General features: G+C 35.2%; 3 protein-coding genes across 3 annotated transcripts; all 3 read left to right on the forward strand.

Annotated features, from left to right (window-relative positions):
• The first annotated feature begins 506 nt into the window (after positions 1-506).
• On the forward strand, positions 507-4,690 carry LOC131637116 (plant UBX domain-containing protein 8-like). The gene is made up of 12 exons (XM_058907711.1): positions 507-653; positions 730-843; positions 1,849-1,910; positions 2,045-2,579; positions 2,662-2,745; positions 2,864-2,976; positions 3,060-3,276; positions 3,378-3,587; positions 3,677-3,808; positions 3,980-4,123; positions 4,213-4,269; positions 4,376-4,690. Exons 2-12 carry the CDS (start codon positions 760-762, stop codon positions 4,481-4,483), a joined length of 1,746 nt encoding a protein of 581 aa, XP_058763694.1. The 5' UTR covers positions 507-653; positions 730-759; the 3' UTR covers positions 4,484-4,690.
• A 1,640-nt stretch (positions 4,691-6,330) lies between these two features.
• On the forward strand, positions 6,331-9,670 carry LOC131637106 (scarecrow-like protein 28). Its single transcript, XM_058907702.1, has 2 exons — positions 6,331-6,615; positions 6,716-9,670. The coding sequence occupies exon 2, from the start codon at positions 7,314-7,316 to the stop codon at positions 9,357-9,359; it is 2,046 nt and encodes a 681-aa protein (XP_058763685.1). The 5' UTR covers positions 6,331-6,615; positions 6,716-7,313; the 3' UTR covers positions 9,360-9,670.
• A 7,142-nt stretch (positions 9,671-16,812) lies between these two features.
• On the forward strand, positions 16,813-19,759 carry LOC131637123 (F-box protein PP2-A12-like). The gene is made up of 3 exons (XM_058907718.1): positions 16,813-17,345; positions 17,431-17,549; positions 19,148-19,759. Exons 1-3 carry the CDS (start codon positions 17,037-17,039, stop codon positions 19,575-19,577), a joined length of 858 nt encoding a protein of 285 aa, XP_058763701.1. The 5' UTR covers positions 16,813-17,036; the 3' UTR covers positions 19,578-19,759.
• Positions 19,760-20,017: the final 258 nt, after the last annotated feature.

The following is a 20,017-nucleotide window of genomic DNA, read 5'->3' on the forward strand; positions in this document are numbered from 1 at the left end:
GCTGTCCCAAACTTTTGAGAGGCCATGTATAAGAATGTATAAGAAGTTGAAGTAATATTCGGTTGAATGGTGAATTTTTTTAAGGGGCCCTATTTATACGTAAATTAGTAGAGGAGTATATAATCGGAGGCCTTTTTGGTCATAGCTTAAACATGAAAAATGTGAGACTCTGTACTGTAGGTCGCCTTGTACATCCTTAAAGACAGTCTTGATATTTTAATACAACTTTTTAAGTAATATTTATCGCATAGTCTTACTTCACATTAATCTTTTAAACAAGCAAAGTAATTTTCATACAAAAACATATTAATATAGAGGTTAATAATGATTAAAATAATTGATAAAAAAATAGAGGTTTATACTTTATAGAGGAAAAATAGAGGAAGTGTAAAGATGATTTGTTTGGAAGTATCTTAGAATGCTTGTTCACCAAGTGAAGTTGAATTGGAAAACCGAATGGCGTATAACATTAGAATTCCACTCATATTTTCATTATATTTTTGGGTGTGTTAATTTGCAATATCATGAAATTAACCTAAAGTAAATTGAAGATAAAAGCCCAGCTGTTATAACCTTATAACCCTCCCAACATAAACTACTATCCCTCTTCTAAACTCTAAACGCCTCTCTCTCTACCGAGTGCGGACCCACTGGTACGTGATTCGATATTTTCAGTTCGGTTTATACACACAAACTAAACTAAATCCTCTTTCTTTAATCATCTAACAGGTTGAATTTTCAATTTCGATTTCGATTTTAATGGCTACGCCAAATCAAGACACCATTGATACTTTTATTAGCATCACTGGTGTTTCTGAACCCGTGGCACTGCAAAAACTCCAGGTGCTTTTTCTTACTTTTCCGATTACCGAATTGTTAGTCTTTAGATTTTAATTCCTATTGAAATTGAATTTTCTGTGACGGTTTATCTCATCAATAGGGTTTTGTGCACTTTACAATTTTTCATGTGAAATTGTGTTATGTTTGTTCACCGATCAATGAGGCTCGATTTGCATATAACTTCTCTGTTATTTTTTTAATGAGATTTGCATTCTTAGTTTGTTAAATTCACTTAGTTTGTTGGAGTCGCTATAATCCTTTCTATGATGTTGGATGAATCTGAGGGAATTTGCATATAATTCTATGATCATTGCTACCAAACTGCAAAAGCTATTCATTTGGGATCTTCTTGACTAACATGAGCAAAATCAGATTCCTCCATTTAATTTTGCTTTCTTATCAGTGATTTGTGAATTTTGCCGTGTTTTCAACTTTTCTTGATGTTTTTGGGTAAATAAAATTGGGCACAGACATGTTGCTTCAGCCTTTAGGGATAACTTTTAAGTATTTTATCTGTTTTGGTTTCTTGTATTGCTAGAAATCTGCTTTGGAATAAAACAGGGCCTCTGTTCCATCTAATATAGTTGTCTCAGATGATTTAGTTTCTTATATCATTGATCTGATGCTTGCACGTGAGCTAGGGATCTCACTTTTGCTGCTTGTGCTAGAAGTTATACATCAAAATCTACCACTCTTATGCTAGTTAGCTTCTAACTACTCTACATAACTACTCTACATTGATGTTGGTTATTACTCTCTCCGCTCCCTATTATGAGATTTTTTTTCCACATTAATTGAATAACCAATGTATCTCGTCTATATATAGATTAGATATTATTCGCTTAACTTGAAAATTGAACTTTTTTGTAATAGGAAGTGGAGGGAGTATTGTCTTATAAAACTAGTGTCTAGTGTATAGAGCTAGGTCTCAGTGGTGTTGGAGATGTCTTATATGTATATATATATATGCGTGTGTCTTCTTCATTTGTGATTTTTTTTTTTTGACAGGAGCATGGTGGTAGTCTTAATGACGCTGTAAATGCATTTTTTAGCGAAGGAGACAGGACCAGGTACACCCTTTTTCATGTATATTATTAGTAAGAAAGTGATCACTTAGAAATTTACTTGGTCATTGCGGTGTTACGTTACGTCGTTAATACTTTGTCTTTCTATTTCTGCCATTGATTGCTGGCTTTCATAACAGCTCTGCCACATTTCCTCAAGGGGATTTCATGGACATAGATGATGATCCACGTGATGATGAAATTCTTAGACCTCCGTCTCTTCTATCGTCAGCCAGAAATCTCCATCCATTTTCTCTTCTTGATCCTACACTTGGCAGAGCTATATTAGATTCTCATCTCGGTTCAACAAACCAGACGCCATTTGTTACACATCCAAGAGAGGTAAGGGAGATTCCAATAGAGGTTAAGGATGGTAGTCAATCCACTCCTCAAGCCGGCCACACTCCAATCATTGAAGATGTAACTGGAACTGTTCATGCCCAAGGTTCAGATATACATGGGGGTGTTGTAATAATTGATGATGATGATGACGATACTCTACCTCCTCCGACTCATACTGTGCCTGACAGTAGTGTGATACCTAGTGCTCCCAACTTTGAGAATTTACCGGATAGTAGCAATGACATAGAAGAAGAAATGATTCGTGCAGCCATTGAGGCATCCAAACGGGAGGCTGAGGAAAATTACAGCAATCACGAACTTGGCAGACAAGTTGTACGTTTATTTCTCAATGGAGTTTTTTCGGTCTCCTCTATTTTTATAATTTGTCTAAGTTTCTATCTCCCACATGGTGCAGGACTTAAGTGAATCTGGGCCTAACCCAAGGCAAACATTTTTGGAGGATCCTGAGCTGGCCCATGCAGTTTCATTGTCCCTGAAGGTACACCTTTAATTTGGCTTCTCTTATTCCTTCAGTCCCCTATAGGCTATAACCTTGACTTTTTCATTTATAATGGAAATTTGGAGCCTGAATTGCTTCTAACATAAAATAAATCCAGACAGCAGAGCAAGAAAAAGCACGGCGTGTACAAGAAGGTGATGTTGGAGCACCTACAGCAGGACCATCTAAGGCACCGGCGGTTGAATTAGGGGAAGTATCTTCGAATGGAAGGTAAATTATATTTCTGTTCTGCATGTGTAGCTGCTGCAATGCACTCAGCATTTTCCTTAACAGCAGCTCTCTTGTTACTGTAGATTGCAGGCAGGAAGCTTATCCTTTAAAGATGAAGATGAAGATGAAGACGTAGAGGAGATGCCTTTGGTTAGGAACAGGTCTAGAAATGTGTCACTCGGCTCGACTGGACCGGGCAAAGATGTTGAGGTTATCGAGTCTAGCACGCTGCCAAGCACAACACCCCAGGAAAGCAGCAATCCTCCTCCGCAAAATGATACTTCCTTTCACTCTGATGAAGTATAGTCCTTCACTTTGTAAATTTTCAAAATGGATAAAACTCTATTCACTTGCTACGTCATCTTGACTTGTACTTGCGTCATACTTTCCAATCTTTGCAGTGGGGTGGCATTTCTTCAGTGGAACATGATGAAGCAGTAATGCTTGAGGCTGCAATGTTTGGTGGAATCCCGGAAGGAAGTGGTTATCGCCATGCTTATGCACCGCACGAGTTCATGCAGAGTAGGGGTTTCAATCCTCAGCCTGCACCTGTTTCTTATCGCCCACCTTCACCATCATTGGAGACTCAACGCTTGATAAGGGAACAACAGGTGCCAATTATTTCTTAAATAGGTTATAGTTATAGGTTTAGTGAGATGGTCTAATTGAGGCTATTGTTGTGTATGTTTATTTGATGCAGGATGATGAATACCTTGCATCATTACAAGCAGACAGAGAAAAAGAGTTGAAAGCCATAGAGGAAGCTGAGGCTGCTCGCGAAGAGGAAAGACGGAAGGCAGAAGAATCTCAAAGGAAGTTGCTGGAAGAGCAGGTAATAATACATTTGTAACTAACTTCCAGGTTTTTTTTTTTATTTAAAATTTTCCCTTGGATATATTTGGGTATGCAAACTAAACTTTATATAACTTCTACTTTCCTAGGGATAGAAATTAAATTCACATTTCCGTGTTGTTTACTCATGCCATTTTGCATAAACTGTCAGGAATTGGAAACACAGCTAGCTGCCAAAGAAGTCTCTCTACCACCAGAGCCAGCCTCAGGTGATGATAATGCTGTAAACCTGCTGGTAAAAATGCCAGATGGTAGTCGTCGGGGACGCCGATTCCTAAGATCCGATAAGCTCCAGGTAAAAATGCGTGTTACAAAATATGCTGTTTTTCCTTCTTTATTCAAGTGCATACTTGTTAAACTGAGTTTGCTGCTGGAAATTTTCAGTCTCTTTTCGACTACATTGATATTGGTAGACAGGTGAAACCAAACAGTTACAGACTGGTGAGAAACCCCAACTATTCAGCTTTTCATTCTCATTTTAAGTACAGATCCTAATTATTCAGGAAATTGAAGTTTTTTTTGGTCTTTGTTGTTGCTGTGGGGGCAGGTGAGACCATATCCTAGGCGTGCCTTTGGTGTTGGAGAAAGTGCCGTGACACTGGAAGAGGTTGGCCTAACCAACAAGCAAGAAGCTTTGTTTTTGGAGTTAGTCTGATGCCTTGAGCATAAAGCTAGAAGATAAACTTTTGAAGTCTTTAGTTAGTTTTTAAAAAAATGAACCAATACACAGAAGAACTCTGCATTTTAATCTGGTTTTTTTGTGCTACACGATGTTATTTATGAATTTAAAGATTTACAATGACCGTGTGCTTTACTTGTGATAAACATATTCTTGGAGAATGAATTGATGGAGATTATACAATAGTCTGCAATATCCCATATGATTAAAATAATTCATGATTAATAAATCTGCAACCATCTTTTCCCCTGCAAACAATTTCAAATCCAATTTTAATACCACTATTGTTTTACACTGATCTGTATTATTAACAAAAAAAAAAACTTTTATAATTAAATTTATATTTATGAAGAAACTATTGAAATTTTTTACTCGTACACACAATTTATTTATATATTTAAAAAAGAATTTGGAGAAGAATTGAGATCAATTGAGATGCTCAAGAAAACTTTGGATTGGTTCTTTTCCCACCAAATAGCATCCAATATTCCACTTTTTCTTTTTCTTTGAATCTAAAAGAGATCCATTGAAGGGAAATGTGCTCACCTGCCAAATAGCTCTTTTTATCTTGATCGATTAAAAGCCTGTTTGTTATGAATTTTTTTAAACAAAATATTTTTTTAATATTTTTCATTGTTTGATAATATGTAACATTTTTTTTTAATTGCTTAAACAAGAAGTTATTTTTGGGTCAAAATTCAGTTGAATTCGTCAAACAAAATTTATGAGGATTCAATATATGTATGCATTAGCTTTTGACAGTTATAAAATTGATTTTAGTACATATAGATGATTGAGACATGTTTGAATATTTTAAGCATTCAAATTTTTAATAGACCATTGATCTCTTAAACACCCTGCTAAATTTCAAAATTGTCCCGGCTATCATTGTAGATGCAATACAACACCCGGAGGCATCTTTATTTTGCAAAACATAGTATAGTTAAATTCAACTTATTTCAGTTAACAATCCTCACACATGGAACATGGTGAATTATTTCAGTTAACAATCCTCACACATGGAACATGGTGAAAACAGAATGTTCAGTAGATGCACATACATAACATTTGCTATATTTTCAAATCATGTCCATTTCACTCAAAAACTCAATTTTTATTGCAAAAATGTAAAATTAAATTAATGCATTTTAAAGACAATAATAGTAGGTAGACCCAAAAAAAAATCGTATAAATAATGTCGAATACATCATCAAAATAACATACATAAACGAAATAAAAATACAGACATAAAAAAAACAAGAAGCATCTACGGAAACTTCGGTATGTGCATCTTCATAAACTAAATTGTCGTAATTTTTTTTCAACAGTATCTGATCACTAGACCGTCTAATTTAGTTTAGAAATCAGTTCTGTCATCAAGTAATTTAAATTCTCTCTAACTCATAATTGTGAAGATCACACCATAATTTTCCTTGTCAAATCCAGAACCAATCATCACTAAAACAACTAATAATTGGTGACATATTCTATTCATATTCATTAATTCGATTTAGTATAATTTATGAGAGTTTTTGTATTTATTTATTGATAAAAGTTTTCAAACTTTTTTAAAATTATTATAATAAAATTATTTTTATGATAACCCAGCCATTAGCCATAATCAATTTATGAAAAACCAATCTCCATACAAAGACGTCAATTCACAAGTAATTTCATAAAGTGAAAATATACTCTAGAACATGCAAATTCGACCACGAACCATAATGACAAAACACACACCACTCTGAAATCTCGCTAAAAGCAACGGTCATGTGTAAACGGATATCAGGGAACAACACACTACACACCTCACGTGACACGATACTCATCCGTACACCAACGGTCACATTTCACCGACATCCATCAACGGTCATATAACCCCTCACCTTCTCACCGTCCGATCTTTATCAAACGGTCCACAACCATTCCTTTCCACCCTCTTCCCTTTTACAAAACCATGCCGTCATCTTGTTTTTCATGTTGGTAATTCAACCCACTCGTAGGACCAGGAAAAAAAAAAGAACAACAACATAGTTTTCTACTAATCATGATGGAGACATGAACATCAACAACAACAACCTCAACAACAACAACATTAGTTCTTTAGGGTAAGTGTGAATCTGTCTACATGCAAATGCAAACGGTTGGTTAATGGTTGCAATGAGGAAGTGTTTCAAAGTTGCTAATATGGGTTTCAATATTTCTCAGGAATTTTTCATCAGCCACGAATTCCAAGGTGTATGTTTCTATTTCTCTTCCCTTCTTCTCATTTTTCTTAACTCACAACACACCATTTTTTTAATGAACTTTGTTTGAATTTTCCGGAATCCGATGATCTTTTTTTGTTTGTGCTAGGTTAATCATGTTTTGATTTCTTGTTTATTTATATCACATTCTTTCATTCTTTCCTGCATATAATAACTACACATTCTTTTGTTACTATTATCATTATTATTATACAAAATATACAAGTTCTTCTAGCACTCACAAATTACAGTCACAGATTCAATTCATTATAGGATCACTCTTTGAATTTGTTTGGATTTTATACATTCATCGGATTCCTTTTTTTTATTAATCAGAAATTGAATTTGAAAGGATTTTTTCACACACACACACATAGAATCTCATACATCAAACTGCATTTCTCTTCTCTTTTGAGTTGTAGGAAAAAAAAACAAAAACTAATTTCTTTCATACTTGATCGTTGAGTTAATACTAAATTGAGAGAAAAGGGAAGAGAAAAAAAAAGAAGCAGAAGCAATTGGGGTGAGTGAAATACAAAGGTTGCAAAAACGGTTAGACGATGTTGGCTGGTTGTTCTAGCTCGACATTGTTGTCACCTACTCACAGATTAAGGAGTGAAGTATCATCAGCAGCACAGTTTCAAGCTTGTCATTTCCAGATACCATCAATGAGCGCACAGAGATTGGATTTACCATGTAGCTTCCCGAGGAAAGACGGTTCTTCGCGTTCGCAGCAGCAGTTGAGGCCCGTGGGAATTTCGGTGGAGAAGCCTGAAGTCAAGAGCAGCAGCAATGGTAGTAATGCGTGTTCTCTGCAGCAGAACATTCGGCTACCGCCTTTAGCAACGACAGCGCAGACATTGGGAGAGATCAAGGATGAGGAGTTTTGGGAGAAGGGTGGGAGGAGTTTGAAGAGGTTGGCGGAACATGGATCTTTGGATGAGTCTTTTGCAAATAGAGTTAAGAGGAAAAAGGGTAACGGTGGTGATGAGAATTTTGAGGAGTTTGAAAGGGAGAGTTTCAGTTTGGCACAATTTGGAGCTGGAAACTTTTGGTCTGTTCATAATTTTGGAGGCTTTAATAATAATCCTTCACTTCCTTTCTCTCTGAATTGTTCTGGAGATGAGGAAAGGGTTTGTTTTGCTCCTGCTGAAGTGGTTTCTGCACCTTTGCCTTTGTCGAACAGTCCTTGGATCGAATCTGCTGTAACAAAGATCACCAATTTCGGTGAGGGTAGCCACCAACATCAACATCATCATGTCAACGAAGGTTCAGTCTCTAATGATTCATCAGAAAGCCAGAGTTTGAGCCTGAGGTTGAATGAGAATGCATCAGAACACGGGGATGGTAGTGGTTCAGGGAATCCTTATCAGCATGAAGGCACTGAAGTGGAGACAGGAGAAGAGGATGAAGAAGAGGAGCATCGCGGTTTTGAGCTTCTGAGCTTGCTTACCGGTTGTGTTGATGCTATTGGATCAAGGAATGTGGCAGCAGTCAATCATTTCATAGCGAAATTGGGGGATCTTGCATCTCCAAGGGGAACTTCCATAAGCAGAATTTGTGCTTATTTTACAGAAGCCTTAGCCATCAGAGTCACCAGGCTTTGGCCTCATGTTTTTCACATCACTGCCACTTCTCGCGATTTCGACAGGGTGGTAGATGATGATGAAACTGTCACTGCTTTAAGGCTTCTAAACCAGGTTACCCCAATTCCCAAGTTTCTTCATTTCACATCAAATGAGATGCTGTTGAGGGCTTTTGAAGGTAAAGAAAGGGTTCACATTATAGACTTTGACATAAAGCAAGGACTTCAATGGCCTAGCTTGTTCCAAAGTTTAGCTTCAAGGACTAATCCTCCTAGCCATGTTCGAATCACTGGCGTGGGGGAATCAAAGCAAGAGCTGAATGAAACTGGAGACAGGCTTGCTGGTTTTGCCGAGGCTTTGAACCTTCCTTTTGAATTTCATCCAGTGGTGGACAGACTTGAAGATGTGAGGCTTTGGATGCTTCATGTGAAGGAACATGAAACTGTGGCTGTGAACTGTGTTTTGCAGCTTCACAAGACCCTTCATGACGGAAGTGGAGGAGCATTGAGAGACTTTTTGGGTCTCATTCGCAGCACCAATCCTACAATTATGGTTATGGCAGAGCAGGAAGCGGAACACAATGAGGCGAGGTTGGACTCAAGAGTCTGCAATTCGTTGAAACATTACTCGGCGCTGTTTGATTCGATTGATCATAGCGGCCTTCCACTGGAAAGTCCAATGAGGATGAAGATAGAAGAGATGTTTGCTAGGGAGATAAGAAACATCATTGCTTGTGAAGGAAGGGACAGGTTGGAGAGGCACCAGAGTTTCGGGAATTGGAGGAAGATGATTGTGGAGCATGGAGGGTTCAGATGCATGGGAGTGACTGATAGGGAAATGTTTCAGAGCCAGTTTCTGTTGAAGATGTATTCTTGTGATAATTACAATATTCAGAAGCAGGAGAAGGAAGGAGCAACAGCACTTACTTTGGGTTGGCTTGATCAGCCTCTCTATACCGTATCTTCTTGGGCACCGGTCGATGTCGCTGGAAGCTCATCCTCTTTTTCTCAGCCAGCCTGAGTGATACATTGTTTCAGAGTCAGATATATACAGCAGAGATAAACAACAAAAGGGTAGGAGTCACACAGCAAGAGATTCTTTATTGGTAGGAAAATTGTCATTGTTATTATTATTCTTTCATTCTTTGTTGCAGATAAGATTTACTAGTTCAAAGAGTAGAGTTAGTGCAATTTGTTTGTATTAATACATCAATACTAGTTTCTGTTGTTAATTTTATAGTCAAGATTTCTAGATATACACATTTGAAGTCAATTTCGACTCATTAGTTCATTGTTTATGTATTCATTCTATATCAAAGTGAAATGAAATTCATTACAGTTCATTATTCATTCTCAAGTCCTTGTACTCTATTTCTCATTTTGCAATATTCTTTCATGTTTACTTTTAACATATCAATTTCTCATTTTGCAATATGCAATAACAAGTCCAAGCGAAAATAATCAGTGCTTATATAGAACATTGAAACTGGCATATTCAGGATGAAGCAAACTTTTGTCGCAGCAGAAGTAACTGTCACCAATACAATCTTAACATGACGGTTTGCTGCGCTTGACTCTTGCAATACAAGCAATATGAAATCGTATTCATAGTTCCCAAAAGAATGAGTTCTGGTAATCTCGAGTTTGGGTGAGAGGTAATCAGTTTATCATTCAAATTGAAGCTTAAACATGATCTTTTCTTCATTATTTACTTACATATTGGTTCCTTCAAACTGTCATCTAACTCAGAACAATGTGTAATCAACTATTGTCATACCACACAACTATTTATTCAATAAATTCCTATATGAAACATGCTTGACATGTATATCTCAACTTGTGGGGTGTTAGATATAAAATCTGATTGATTTTAATCAATTATTTCAACATTTTAATGCAATTAGAAGTTAGTTTCGTTGCAACATAATACTAATGAATAAATGAAAATGCTGTAAATAAAATAATAAATTAGAATGATACAAGTTGCTCTTAATATATAAAACAAAGATGCTAACAGTTGGGTGAGGGGCTGTGCACGTAAAATTGGGTTGCTCTCACATAAAATGTGGGCAATTTTGTATGGGACAAAGCTTGTTTGGCAAGGGAGAAATACCAACCTTGTGGCCGAGAGTGACTCTAGAGTTCTAATAAATATAGTCAATCAACTGATTGGGAAGAACCACAACTTCTCAAGGTTAGTTTGTAAAATCAGAAAGAGGACTCAAAAGGATTGATAAGTTAAATTTAACCATTCTTAACGTGAAAGAAATTGATGTGCAAATTGGCTAACAAACTATAAACTTAGTTTAAACAATTATAAACTTTTCATTCTTTCAAATATCACGATGAATGATTAGCTGATGATTTTGGACTTTGGACTCTCACATAAATTTTTAAGTTTATCTTGAAAAACGCTATCTCCAAAATTTATACTCTTTATTACTGAGGTTTGATTAATCTCTGAGAAAAAGATCTCTATCAAACCTCGTATAAAGTTTAATCGAATTATGTTACTTCATCTACTAATATTATTTTCAAATCGATTTTTTTTCTTATGAACCGTGATTGGGGACTGCCAATGAAGATTTATTTTAGTGCCTCACAAAAAGGCAGAGTCCAGATTAGTCTCTGAAAAAAAAAAACTCCATTTAATCCGTTACAAAATTTAACAAAGCCATGTTAGTCCATTTTTTAATATTTTTTTTCAACCGATTTTTCCTATTTTTAAACCGTGATCGGACTCCAATTTTACTATTGTTGATTTGAAATTATTTGTGAAGGAATTGTAGATAATCATTGCGATACCACAATGTTCTTTTTTTTTGTTGGGTTTATTATCAGACTTATGGGTGGGTGGTTACAATTTTTCTTGTTATGTATTCTTGTGTATCAGGTGTTGTTATTATTTCAATTGTTAATGATCTTTTAGGAAGGTTTAGTTCTGCTGCTACTGAGGTGATTTAGACTAATTTCTTACTTTTGTAAATAATACTACACATGATATGTTGGAAGAAAATTGGTTTATACCATATTCCTTAGGTTTTGATGATAACAAAGTATTTAATGAACAATTAGGTATACTAACATATGTTCAAGTGTGCAGGATCATAAGTCAAAGAATTTATCGGGCTCTTACTCTGATTGGAACATATGAAAAGAAACATGAGACTCAGATCATCAAAGATCAGAATGTGATGACTCAAATTTTGAATGATAAGACTCTGATGTCTCCGAACTAGGTAACCTAGCTTCTGGTGGAAACTCAGACTCTAAAGACCATGTGCAAAGGAACTTAATCTCTGACTCATACTCAATTTCTGAAAGCAGATCTATCTTGTCAAGTCCAGTCACGGTTTAAAAATAGGAAAAAATTCTTTTAAAAAAAATATTAAAAGAGAAACTAACATGACTCAGTTATTTTGTAAGAGATTAAATATGAATTTTTTTCTTAAGGATTAATTTGGACTCTATTTTTTTTTTTTGTGAGAGACTAAAATGAGGCTTTATTGGTAATCCAGCTACGGTTCAAAAGTAAGAAAAAATTCGGTTTAGAATTTTTTTTTCTTCAGAAACTAATTTGAACTCTGCAGTTTTGTGAGAGATTAAAATAAGCCCTCACTCATATTATTTTTTTAAATAATTTTAAAACCAAAATTAATAAAATATTATTTTAAAACAAATAAATTATATTTATTTGATAAAAGATTTTGTCCATTAGAACTTACGAAAAATAAAATACAAACAAAAATTTAGTAATATACGTTGGACATGTCTATCTTAGATCTTGCAGCTAATTAAGTTTTGTCTTATACAAAATGATGTAAAAGCTTATTGTTGTATTGTATTAATGCTAACTATTTTCTCAAGTGATGATTAGCAATACAATGGTGAAAGTGACCTCCCTCTTTGGAAGTTTTATTGAACTCCATCATTTGCCGTTAGTGTCCGCATCAATAATAATAATTATAGGTACGAAATATTACACCTGTGTTTGCTTAATTTCACATCTTTCTTTGGTTGTAATTGTAACCATTCATTCTACGTGAGAGAAAATAGTCTTGTCCTGATAAGACGGAGATGATTACAACAACAATTCATTGGACAACATTTTCATATTTCAGATTTTTTTGCTATGGTCGAAGGGTGATAACCTCGGAAGATATTTTGTTTGAAAGCCAGTTTTTCTAACTTGTGTTATTTTGTATTGAAAGCTACTTTTTCTAACTTCAGTATGTTAAGAAAACGTAAAGTCAAGGAAATTTGTATGTATATTGGTTAGCACAACGGGTGTGCGACCGTTGTTATAAATTAGATAGCACGCTACTTATAACGACAGTTTATGGAAACAACTATTGTGTTATAATAGAAATCCTCAGCCCCATATCATACCAAAAACAATAATACACTCATTTTTAAATTGAAATTTGTATTAAATCAATGACACAACTTCATTAGGAACCAAACGACCTACAAAGAAATTTGAAAAGACAAATAGATGTAATCATTCAACAACTTGAGATTTCCAATTTCCAAGAGAAAAAAAACATAGAGAATTAAAGAAGCAATAATGAGCAAACTTGACATGCGTGGAATCTTTTGACTTTTAGACTTTCAAAGTTCAGATAAGAGGGAAAATACGAAGAAACAATATAAAAGTGTGGTTCCTCTTTAAACCAAAAACAAAAAAAGAACTTCTTCTAAAGGAATTAGAGAAGAGGAAGAATCAAAGTGAGTACTTTTGCCGAAACTTCCAACATTGCTGAGAGAACAGGAGATGATGCGGCTGTAGAGGCCAGAGCTCCTGTGCAAAACCCTCTTAATCAAGAAGAGGTCCAAGTCGTTGAACCGCCCGCTCTCGCGTGCCCGACACACTATGTGTTAAAGTAGCAAAACCTATCGCCAAATCGACGGTCCTCAAATTCCAGCACTAACAAATTAGTTGGACACATTTACAGTAAATATTAAAGCTTTTGATTGAAAATGGGTTTTCCCCGTCAACTTTGGGGTGGGTTCGGGTGGTTACCCATGGGTACGGGTTTTGTTGCCATGCCTATTCCCTTCTCATGAAGCCTTCATAGCCATAATAGTTTGAAAGATTCATTTTGATCCAGTCTTGAAAAGTTGCATTGAAGAAATCAGTTCAATAAGCCTCACAGATAAGTGAAAACCAAATAATCCTAGCCACCCTACAATCTCTTAACACATAAAGAATATCATTGACTCTGTTGTGATAACCTAAACACCAAAGACCAAAGATTCTCAGATGGTTTAAGTACTCATTTGTTAGCAGCCAACCATGACTAATCATCCAAACAAAATTCTTCATCCTTTATGGAATTCTAAGTCTCCATATGTATTTCTATGTTATATCAGCCTTATTCTCTCGAGACTCTGCAATGAAGCTCTCATATATGCGAGCTACTGAAAAACTCCATTATTCGTTCCTCTCCACAAACAGACATTATCACCATGTTCAGCTCTAGGAAGATGAATTGTTGTGATTTCTGCAATAATATTCTGGTCGAATAAGTTATTAAGTAAATTGAGATTGAATCCACTACTTTTTCCACCTGATGCATATATCTAAATATTGTCATATCATGCTGAATAAGACTTGAGTGAATTTAGAAACTATTCCCAATATTAACTTTCGTGCCATTTCTAATATCCCAATATGTCGAGTCTTTTGACATCCTCAAGATTGTTATTTCCTCAATCATAATCTCTCTAACTACTTGGCACTACATGTTGTTCTCACATGTCATCAAATTCCATCCAAGTTTAGCTAGACAAGCTTTGTTCATATTAGCTAAATTTTTTAAGCCCAACCCGCCAAGCTTTTTGGTTGCATTAGAGTGCTCCACTTGACTGCATGTATGTGCTTCTGATATCTCTTTGTAGTTTCTGCATATCCTTGACACACTACTTTGGTAATGAACATGTCATCATTGTGTTAGTTGGTATCACTTTAATTACCGCCTTAGCCAATGTAGTTTGACCTTTAAAAGAGAAATGATAAGCTTTAGAACTTGTTAGTTTAACTTTAATATTCTATATGATATGGTTGAAGTCTTTGTGCTTATGGCTTCTTCCGGTAAGAGGAACCCTTTTATTGCGATAAAGCCACAAGGAAAAGTAAGTATTTGTTTTATTGTCTCCACATGGATTAGTGCAATATTAATGTCATTCAACAGTTAATATATTTTTGAGCTTAAGTTTTCTAGGGTTTTGAAAGTTTAAAGTTATGGAAAATAAAAAACAGATAAATAAAGTTTTAGAGGGATATGAAACATGTCAGGATTGGATTTCATTCACCGATATAATATGCAATTTTACCAATCATTTATACACAATCTTCACATTTATCAATACCATAACATATCACTCACAATAGTGTTTATGTCTAAACATCCTATGAGAGTTGAACCTTTTAATCAGCGATCTCTCAACTTATTAAGTAGTTCCTACCTTATTATTTAATTGACGATTTCTCAGCCTATTAAACAACAAGGAGCATTAAGATTCGATGCTCTCTGTGACTGTTAGCCTAAATCTAAGTCTAGAGCCATGTGCCCTAAACTCTTTGTGCCTAAGTCTTGTGAAAGGTGTATCAAATATGTTTCTGGCCCAATTGCTTTGGATTGAAAAGAGCCCAAGATATGAACATCATATCATAGCTTTAAGTCTGCCACCACCTCCATTATTTCCTCTTGCTCAATCATCTTCTCATATACTCCTTTATTTTTTTTCGAACGGGCCACCTTCTTCTTCTCCTTGATGATGCCATGTGTTGCCACTATCAATACCCCTTTTTGCTTCTTTTTTATTTTTCGTTTGCTTTTTCCCATATTTTTATCCTATGTGGCTCTCCCTTAAAATTCTATTTGAATTTAGCGTCTTTCCTTCTTGATCACCATTTTTAGAAATCATGTATTCTTCATTTACTGCTTTGATTACCAGTGTTGTATGATAATCAATTTCCACATTTGTAACATCCTCATCAAGTGCAATAAATCTAGAACCCTTAATTTTCTCATGACTCTTAATTTCATTCAATATTGTCGGAGCTCCACCGCGAGTCGTTGCCACTATTTTCTCCATGTCCCTACCTTCTACTTATTTTTCTTTTCTTTGCCTTCGAGCTTTTTGTACCACCACCCAAGAACCATCATCCTTAAGAACATTATCTTTTCCAATATCGATCTCCATTATTGTCGAGTCTAATTTGTGTACCTTCTTTCCCCGACTCCTTAATTTCTCTTAATTCCATGCACTCTTCTTTATAATGACTGAAACGACCGCAATTCAAGCAAAGCAGGTGAAGGCCTTCATACTATATTTTATAGTGCCTTCCTTTGATAGCGAGCATGACCAATAGAGGTTTTGTCATATCCACTTGAACACAAAGTCGAGCATACTTTCCTCACTCCCTACTTAAAGTATTCATATCCACTTTGACAGTATCTTCTATTCTATTGCCAATGAAGGATAGGACTCTAGCATCATAATATTCGATAGGTAACCCAGATACTCGCGCCCAAAGAACAACTTGTTCAATGCATCACTTGCTAGACAGAAGTTTGAACTTCATTCCCTAACAGACAAGTAATGCCATATATCAACAATGGTCCATTGATCAATGTCGCATATTGATCTTCATCACTAGCAAAATGACACCATATAGTATTCTTGATCTAAATCAACAATACTCAGGACTTCATTTTTCGCCCACATCTGATTCAGGTGATTCTCTAGTGCCTTATATCCTATGTGTTTCCCTAGCATTTTCACGATGATTCATTTTTTCCCATGGTCCAGCAATGTGATTCTCTTCTTTCTTAGAGAGTATAAAATTAGAGCATTTGTACTCCCTGAATTTGTGCTCCTCTATCTTCATTTCTCCAAACATCTCAATGTTGGTATCTTCTTCTTCAGAATCTTGTGTAGTTCTTTCTATCTCCTCAACCAACTTCTTTCCTTTAACCATCATGTTGTAAGAGATGTTCATCATGGTCCTACTTCCTTCTTCTCCTTTTATTCGTTTTGAGTTTTTTTTTTCCTGGTCATCCTTATTTGTTGTCGCATGAGTTCCATCAGAAATTTGCTCTACCAGAGCCTTCATATGAATTTCCCTATATCCAATGTTATTGCAAGGACTCTTATTAGTTCACACAATTCCTTACTTCTCAAATTTGAGCATGCATCATGTATTTTAAGAACCCAATCTTTGTACTTATTAGTTACCAAAGCATGGGAACTATTCCGTGTCTGTCTTTTTCTTAAAATTTTTTTTTTGGTTCTGCTTACTATTCACCAAAAATAATAATCTAAAACCGTCTTGATCCTAAAAACAAAGGGAAATGGTATATGAATATATTTGAATAATGTTACTTACTTTCCACGTATTTTTCTCCCTGTATAAACACTAAGCATACACTTAATATTAATATAATGTTATCACCTCATCTATTGGTTTTAGCTTTCCGCCCAACAAAACATGTCTCACATCACATCCCTCTGTCACATTCCTTATGGAAGAATCAAACAAAATATCAAAAAGTAAAACCTACACACAAAAACAAAAAAGTGTTTCAACACTCTCTCCTGCCTCAACATATATACCAGAAACTACAGAGAACAGAACAACAACTCCGAGTTGAGTTGAGTTGAGTTGAGCTGAGTTCAACAACGGTTGTTGATGGGTAACTGGTTTTCAACAACCTCATCATCCCAATCATCCAAACCGAGTTTAGATGAATTACCCGAAAGCTGCGTTGCTGCTGTGATGGAATACATGGATCCTCCTCAGATTTGTAAATTAGCTTCCTTGAATCGCACTTTTCGCGCTGCTTCTTTCGCGGATTTTGTATGGGAATCCAAACTTCCTTCTAATTATGAAGTTATCATCAGTAAAATTTTTGACGGGGGTAGTTTTCCATCTCATTTGGGGAAAAGAGGAATTTATTCGCGCCTTTGTTCGCTCAATACTTTCGATGATGGCACCAAGGTAAATCAAATAGTTCTCTTCTTTGTTCACGTGAGAAATTGAGAAGTGAATGGTTTTTTTTATAATTTTTTTATTTTTTTTGCAGAAAGCTTGGTTGGATAGAAGTATGGGTAAGCTCTGTTTGAGTATTTCGGCGAAAGGATTGTATATAACAGGGATTGATGATCGAAGATATTGGAACCATATTCCCACTGAAGAATCCAGGTAATATATTTATTCTTCATCATAATAATCCTTGCCTTATAATTTGTTACTCTTTTGTTTGTTTATGTTCATATATTTGCTAACTACACACTTTATCTATCTATTTGTTTTCAAGAAAAATACTACTTTCAATCTTAAGATGGAGATGGAGTTCAATGAACTGACTCTTTCTCTGTATATGAACTAACTGTGAAATTAAAAGGGGCTATTATCGAGAAAATTTAAGTCTCACATTGATTAGAAGTAGAGTCTGAAAATGTTTATATAAAGTAATATCCCTCGTCTTCGAGCTGGTTTTGTATAGATAATTTAAGTCAAACTATAATACTTATATGGTATTTGAGCCCATCCATAAGTCTGAAAATAGTTTATACAGAGTGGCATGTTATGTTATCCGCCTTTCAAGGCAATTTTTTTTGCGTGGTTTGGTTCTGTTGGAAAAAATTATTGTTATGAGTTTATGTTAAGATAGTTTGGATCACAATTACTTTTGTGCGAGTAATATATGGCTGCTACTTTTAATAAAATTCATAATTGCTTCTATTTTAACTGAGACGCTTTGAATCTTAGCTTTTGAGTAGTTGTAAATTATAATTGAATTTGGGGCTAGAATCAATTTTGAAGTTGGAAGCCAAACAATTTTTTTTGTGGTCAAATCATATATTTCAGTAACCAAAAGTGATTCTATGAGGTGCAAACATGGGAGGTTGGCAAAATCTCGATCTAGATCTTAAAATCTTACGAATTTGCGATCTCAATCACCCTCAATGATCCAGATCTTAAGTAGAATCGTGTTATAGTCAGATTGTGAAAAAAATCGTAAAACCTTTGATTTTGTGTGATCTTGGCCAGTTCCGACTATGATCATTCGTTTTTTGGCCACCACCATTACAACACCAGAAGGGTGACAAGATGCCAAGGCGCAACAATTACGGTTCGGCATCAGTCATTTTCCCACAAATAAATTTGTCTACTAAAATACCATGTAAAAACACTTCAAATGTATAGTATTATTTTTCCTTTAAGTAGTATCTTAGGATTTTTTACGCTTTTATATTTTACGATCTTGCAATCCTCTCTTGATCTTACAAAAATAATTGGGTAATATCTTTCGATCTAAGCAACGATCTTATGTTTTAGGATCTTACTATTATCCCCTTTGGATCTAATGCAAGATCCCGTTCCTGACAATGATAACGTTGCATGGGACCAATTTTTACCGTGATTAATAGTCTTTTGACTGTAGTGTGTGTAATGCTTCATCTACCAAGTGAAACTTGTAGTTTTTGGTTGCGTTGGCTGAATTTTTTTCTTGCTTGTTGTTGATAGATATTGATGAAGTTTGTACTTCATTTCCTTTTGTTATTCTGGTTGGGGAAGTTTGTACTTCATTTTTGTTTGTTATTCTGGTTGATGATGCTCCAAGTGTCGTCATCCTAGTTGTCTGTTTGCGACACATGGTAACCAGGATTGTGGTGCCAAGTACTATGTCATTTCAATTTCCAAATTAACAAATCTAGTTTAAAATCAATGTTGAATAAGTTGAAAACATACTTTTTTTGGAGTAATAATGTCAATGTTATCTTTATCATTTGCAGATTCAGTAGTGTTGCATATCTCCAACAAATCTGGTGGTTTGAAGTGGACGGTGAAGTCGAGTTTCCATTTCCACCTGGAACATACAGCTTATTCTTCCGAATACATCTAGGGAAAGCCTCCAAGAGATTCGGAAGACGTGTTTGCAACACAGAACATGTTCACGGGTGGGATATAAAGCCAGTTAAACTCCAGCTATGGACTTCAAATGATCAACATGTTGCATCACATTGTTTTCTCAAAGGTACGGGCAAATGGCGCTATTACCACGCAGGCGATTTCGTGGTTGAAGATGGTAATGTATCAACAAAGGTTAAATTCTCAATGACTCAAATTGATTGCACACATACTAAAGGTGGTCTGTGTTTAGATTCTGTGTTTGTGTATCCTAGTGAGTTTAGAAAGGTTAAAGAATTTTTGAACCACTCTTAACCTTGAAGGTGAAAATATACTATACTAGTGTATTTTGTATGTATTGGAGATTAGGAAAGCAGAGAATCTAGTTTTTAATAGGGTTCTTTTAGGTTTTGAATTTTGTATTAGTCAGGGATTATTAGGTTTAGTCATGTATGTATATTTATATATTTAATTATTTATCACTATATATTTAATCAGTATGGAATGTTCTATCATAATCTTAATTTTTTTTTGAAAATCTTGGTATTCGATATTGCAACCGACTAATGCAACAGGGATCAATTCCACCGTCCACTAGTGGAGGCCCCATTAAAGTCAGAATAAAGTTCTATATAGACTGATCAAACACAAGAATTGATAGCACCTAATAGAATTTAAACTTAGGACCTTGAGAGGACATATCATATAATGTTGTATGATTGGAGAAGAATATTGTATAATTATGCGGATGGAAT

The sequence above is a fragment of the Vicia villosa genome, linkage group LG1, assembly GCF_029867415.1.
Source record: "Vicia villosa cultivar HV-30 ecotype Madison, WI linkage group LG1, Vvil1.0, whole genome shotgun sequence".
In the NCBI taxonomy this organism is placed as follows: Eukaryota; Viridiplantae; Streptophyta; class Magnoliopsida; order Fabales; family Fabaceae; genus Vicia; species Vicia villosa.

Excerpts from the sequence above, each read along its gene's own strand:
- LOC131637116 (XM_058907711.1), top strand. The coding sequence starts at position 760 with ATGGCTACGCCAAATCAAGACACCATTGATACTTTTATTAGCATCACT. Across the intron at positions 3,588-3,676 it reads GCTTGATAAGGGAACAACAG|GATGATGAATACCTTGCATC; the intron begins GTGCCAATTATT and ends TATTTGATGCAG. Across the intron at positions 3,809-3,979 it reads GGAAGTTGCTGGAAGAGCAG|GAATTGGAAACACAGCTAGC; the intron begins GTAATAATACAT and ends ATAAACTGTCAG.
- LOC131637106 (XM_058907702.1), top strand. The coding sequence starts at position 7,314 with ATGTTGGCTGGTTGTTCTAGCTCGACATTGTTGTCACCTACTCACAGA.
- LOC131637123 (XM_058907718.1), top strand. The coding sequence starts at position 17,037 with ATGGGTAACTGGTTTTCAACAACCTCATCATCCCAATCATCCAAACCG. Across the intron at positions 17,346-17,430 it reads CTTTCGATGATGGCACCAAG|AAAGCTTGGTTGGATAGAAG; the intron begins GTAAATCAAATA and ends TTTTTTTTGCAG. Across the intron at positions 17,550-19,147 it reads ATTCCCACTGAAGAATCCAG|ATTCAGTAGTGTTGCATATC; the intron begins GTAATATATTTA and ends TATCATTTGCAG.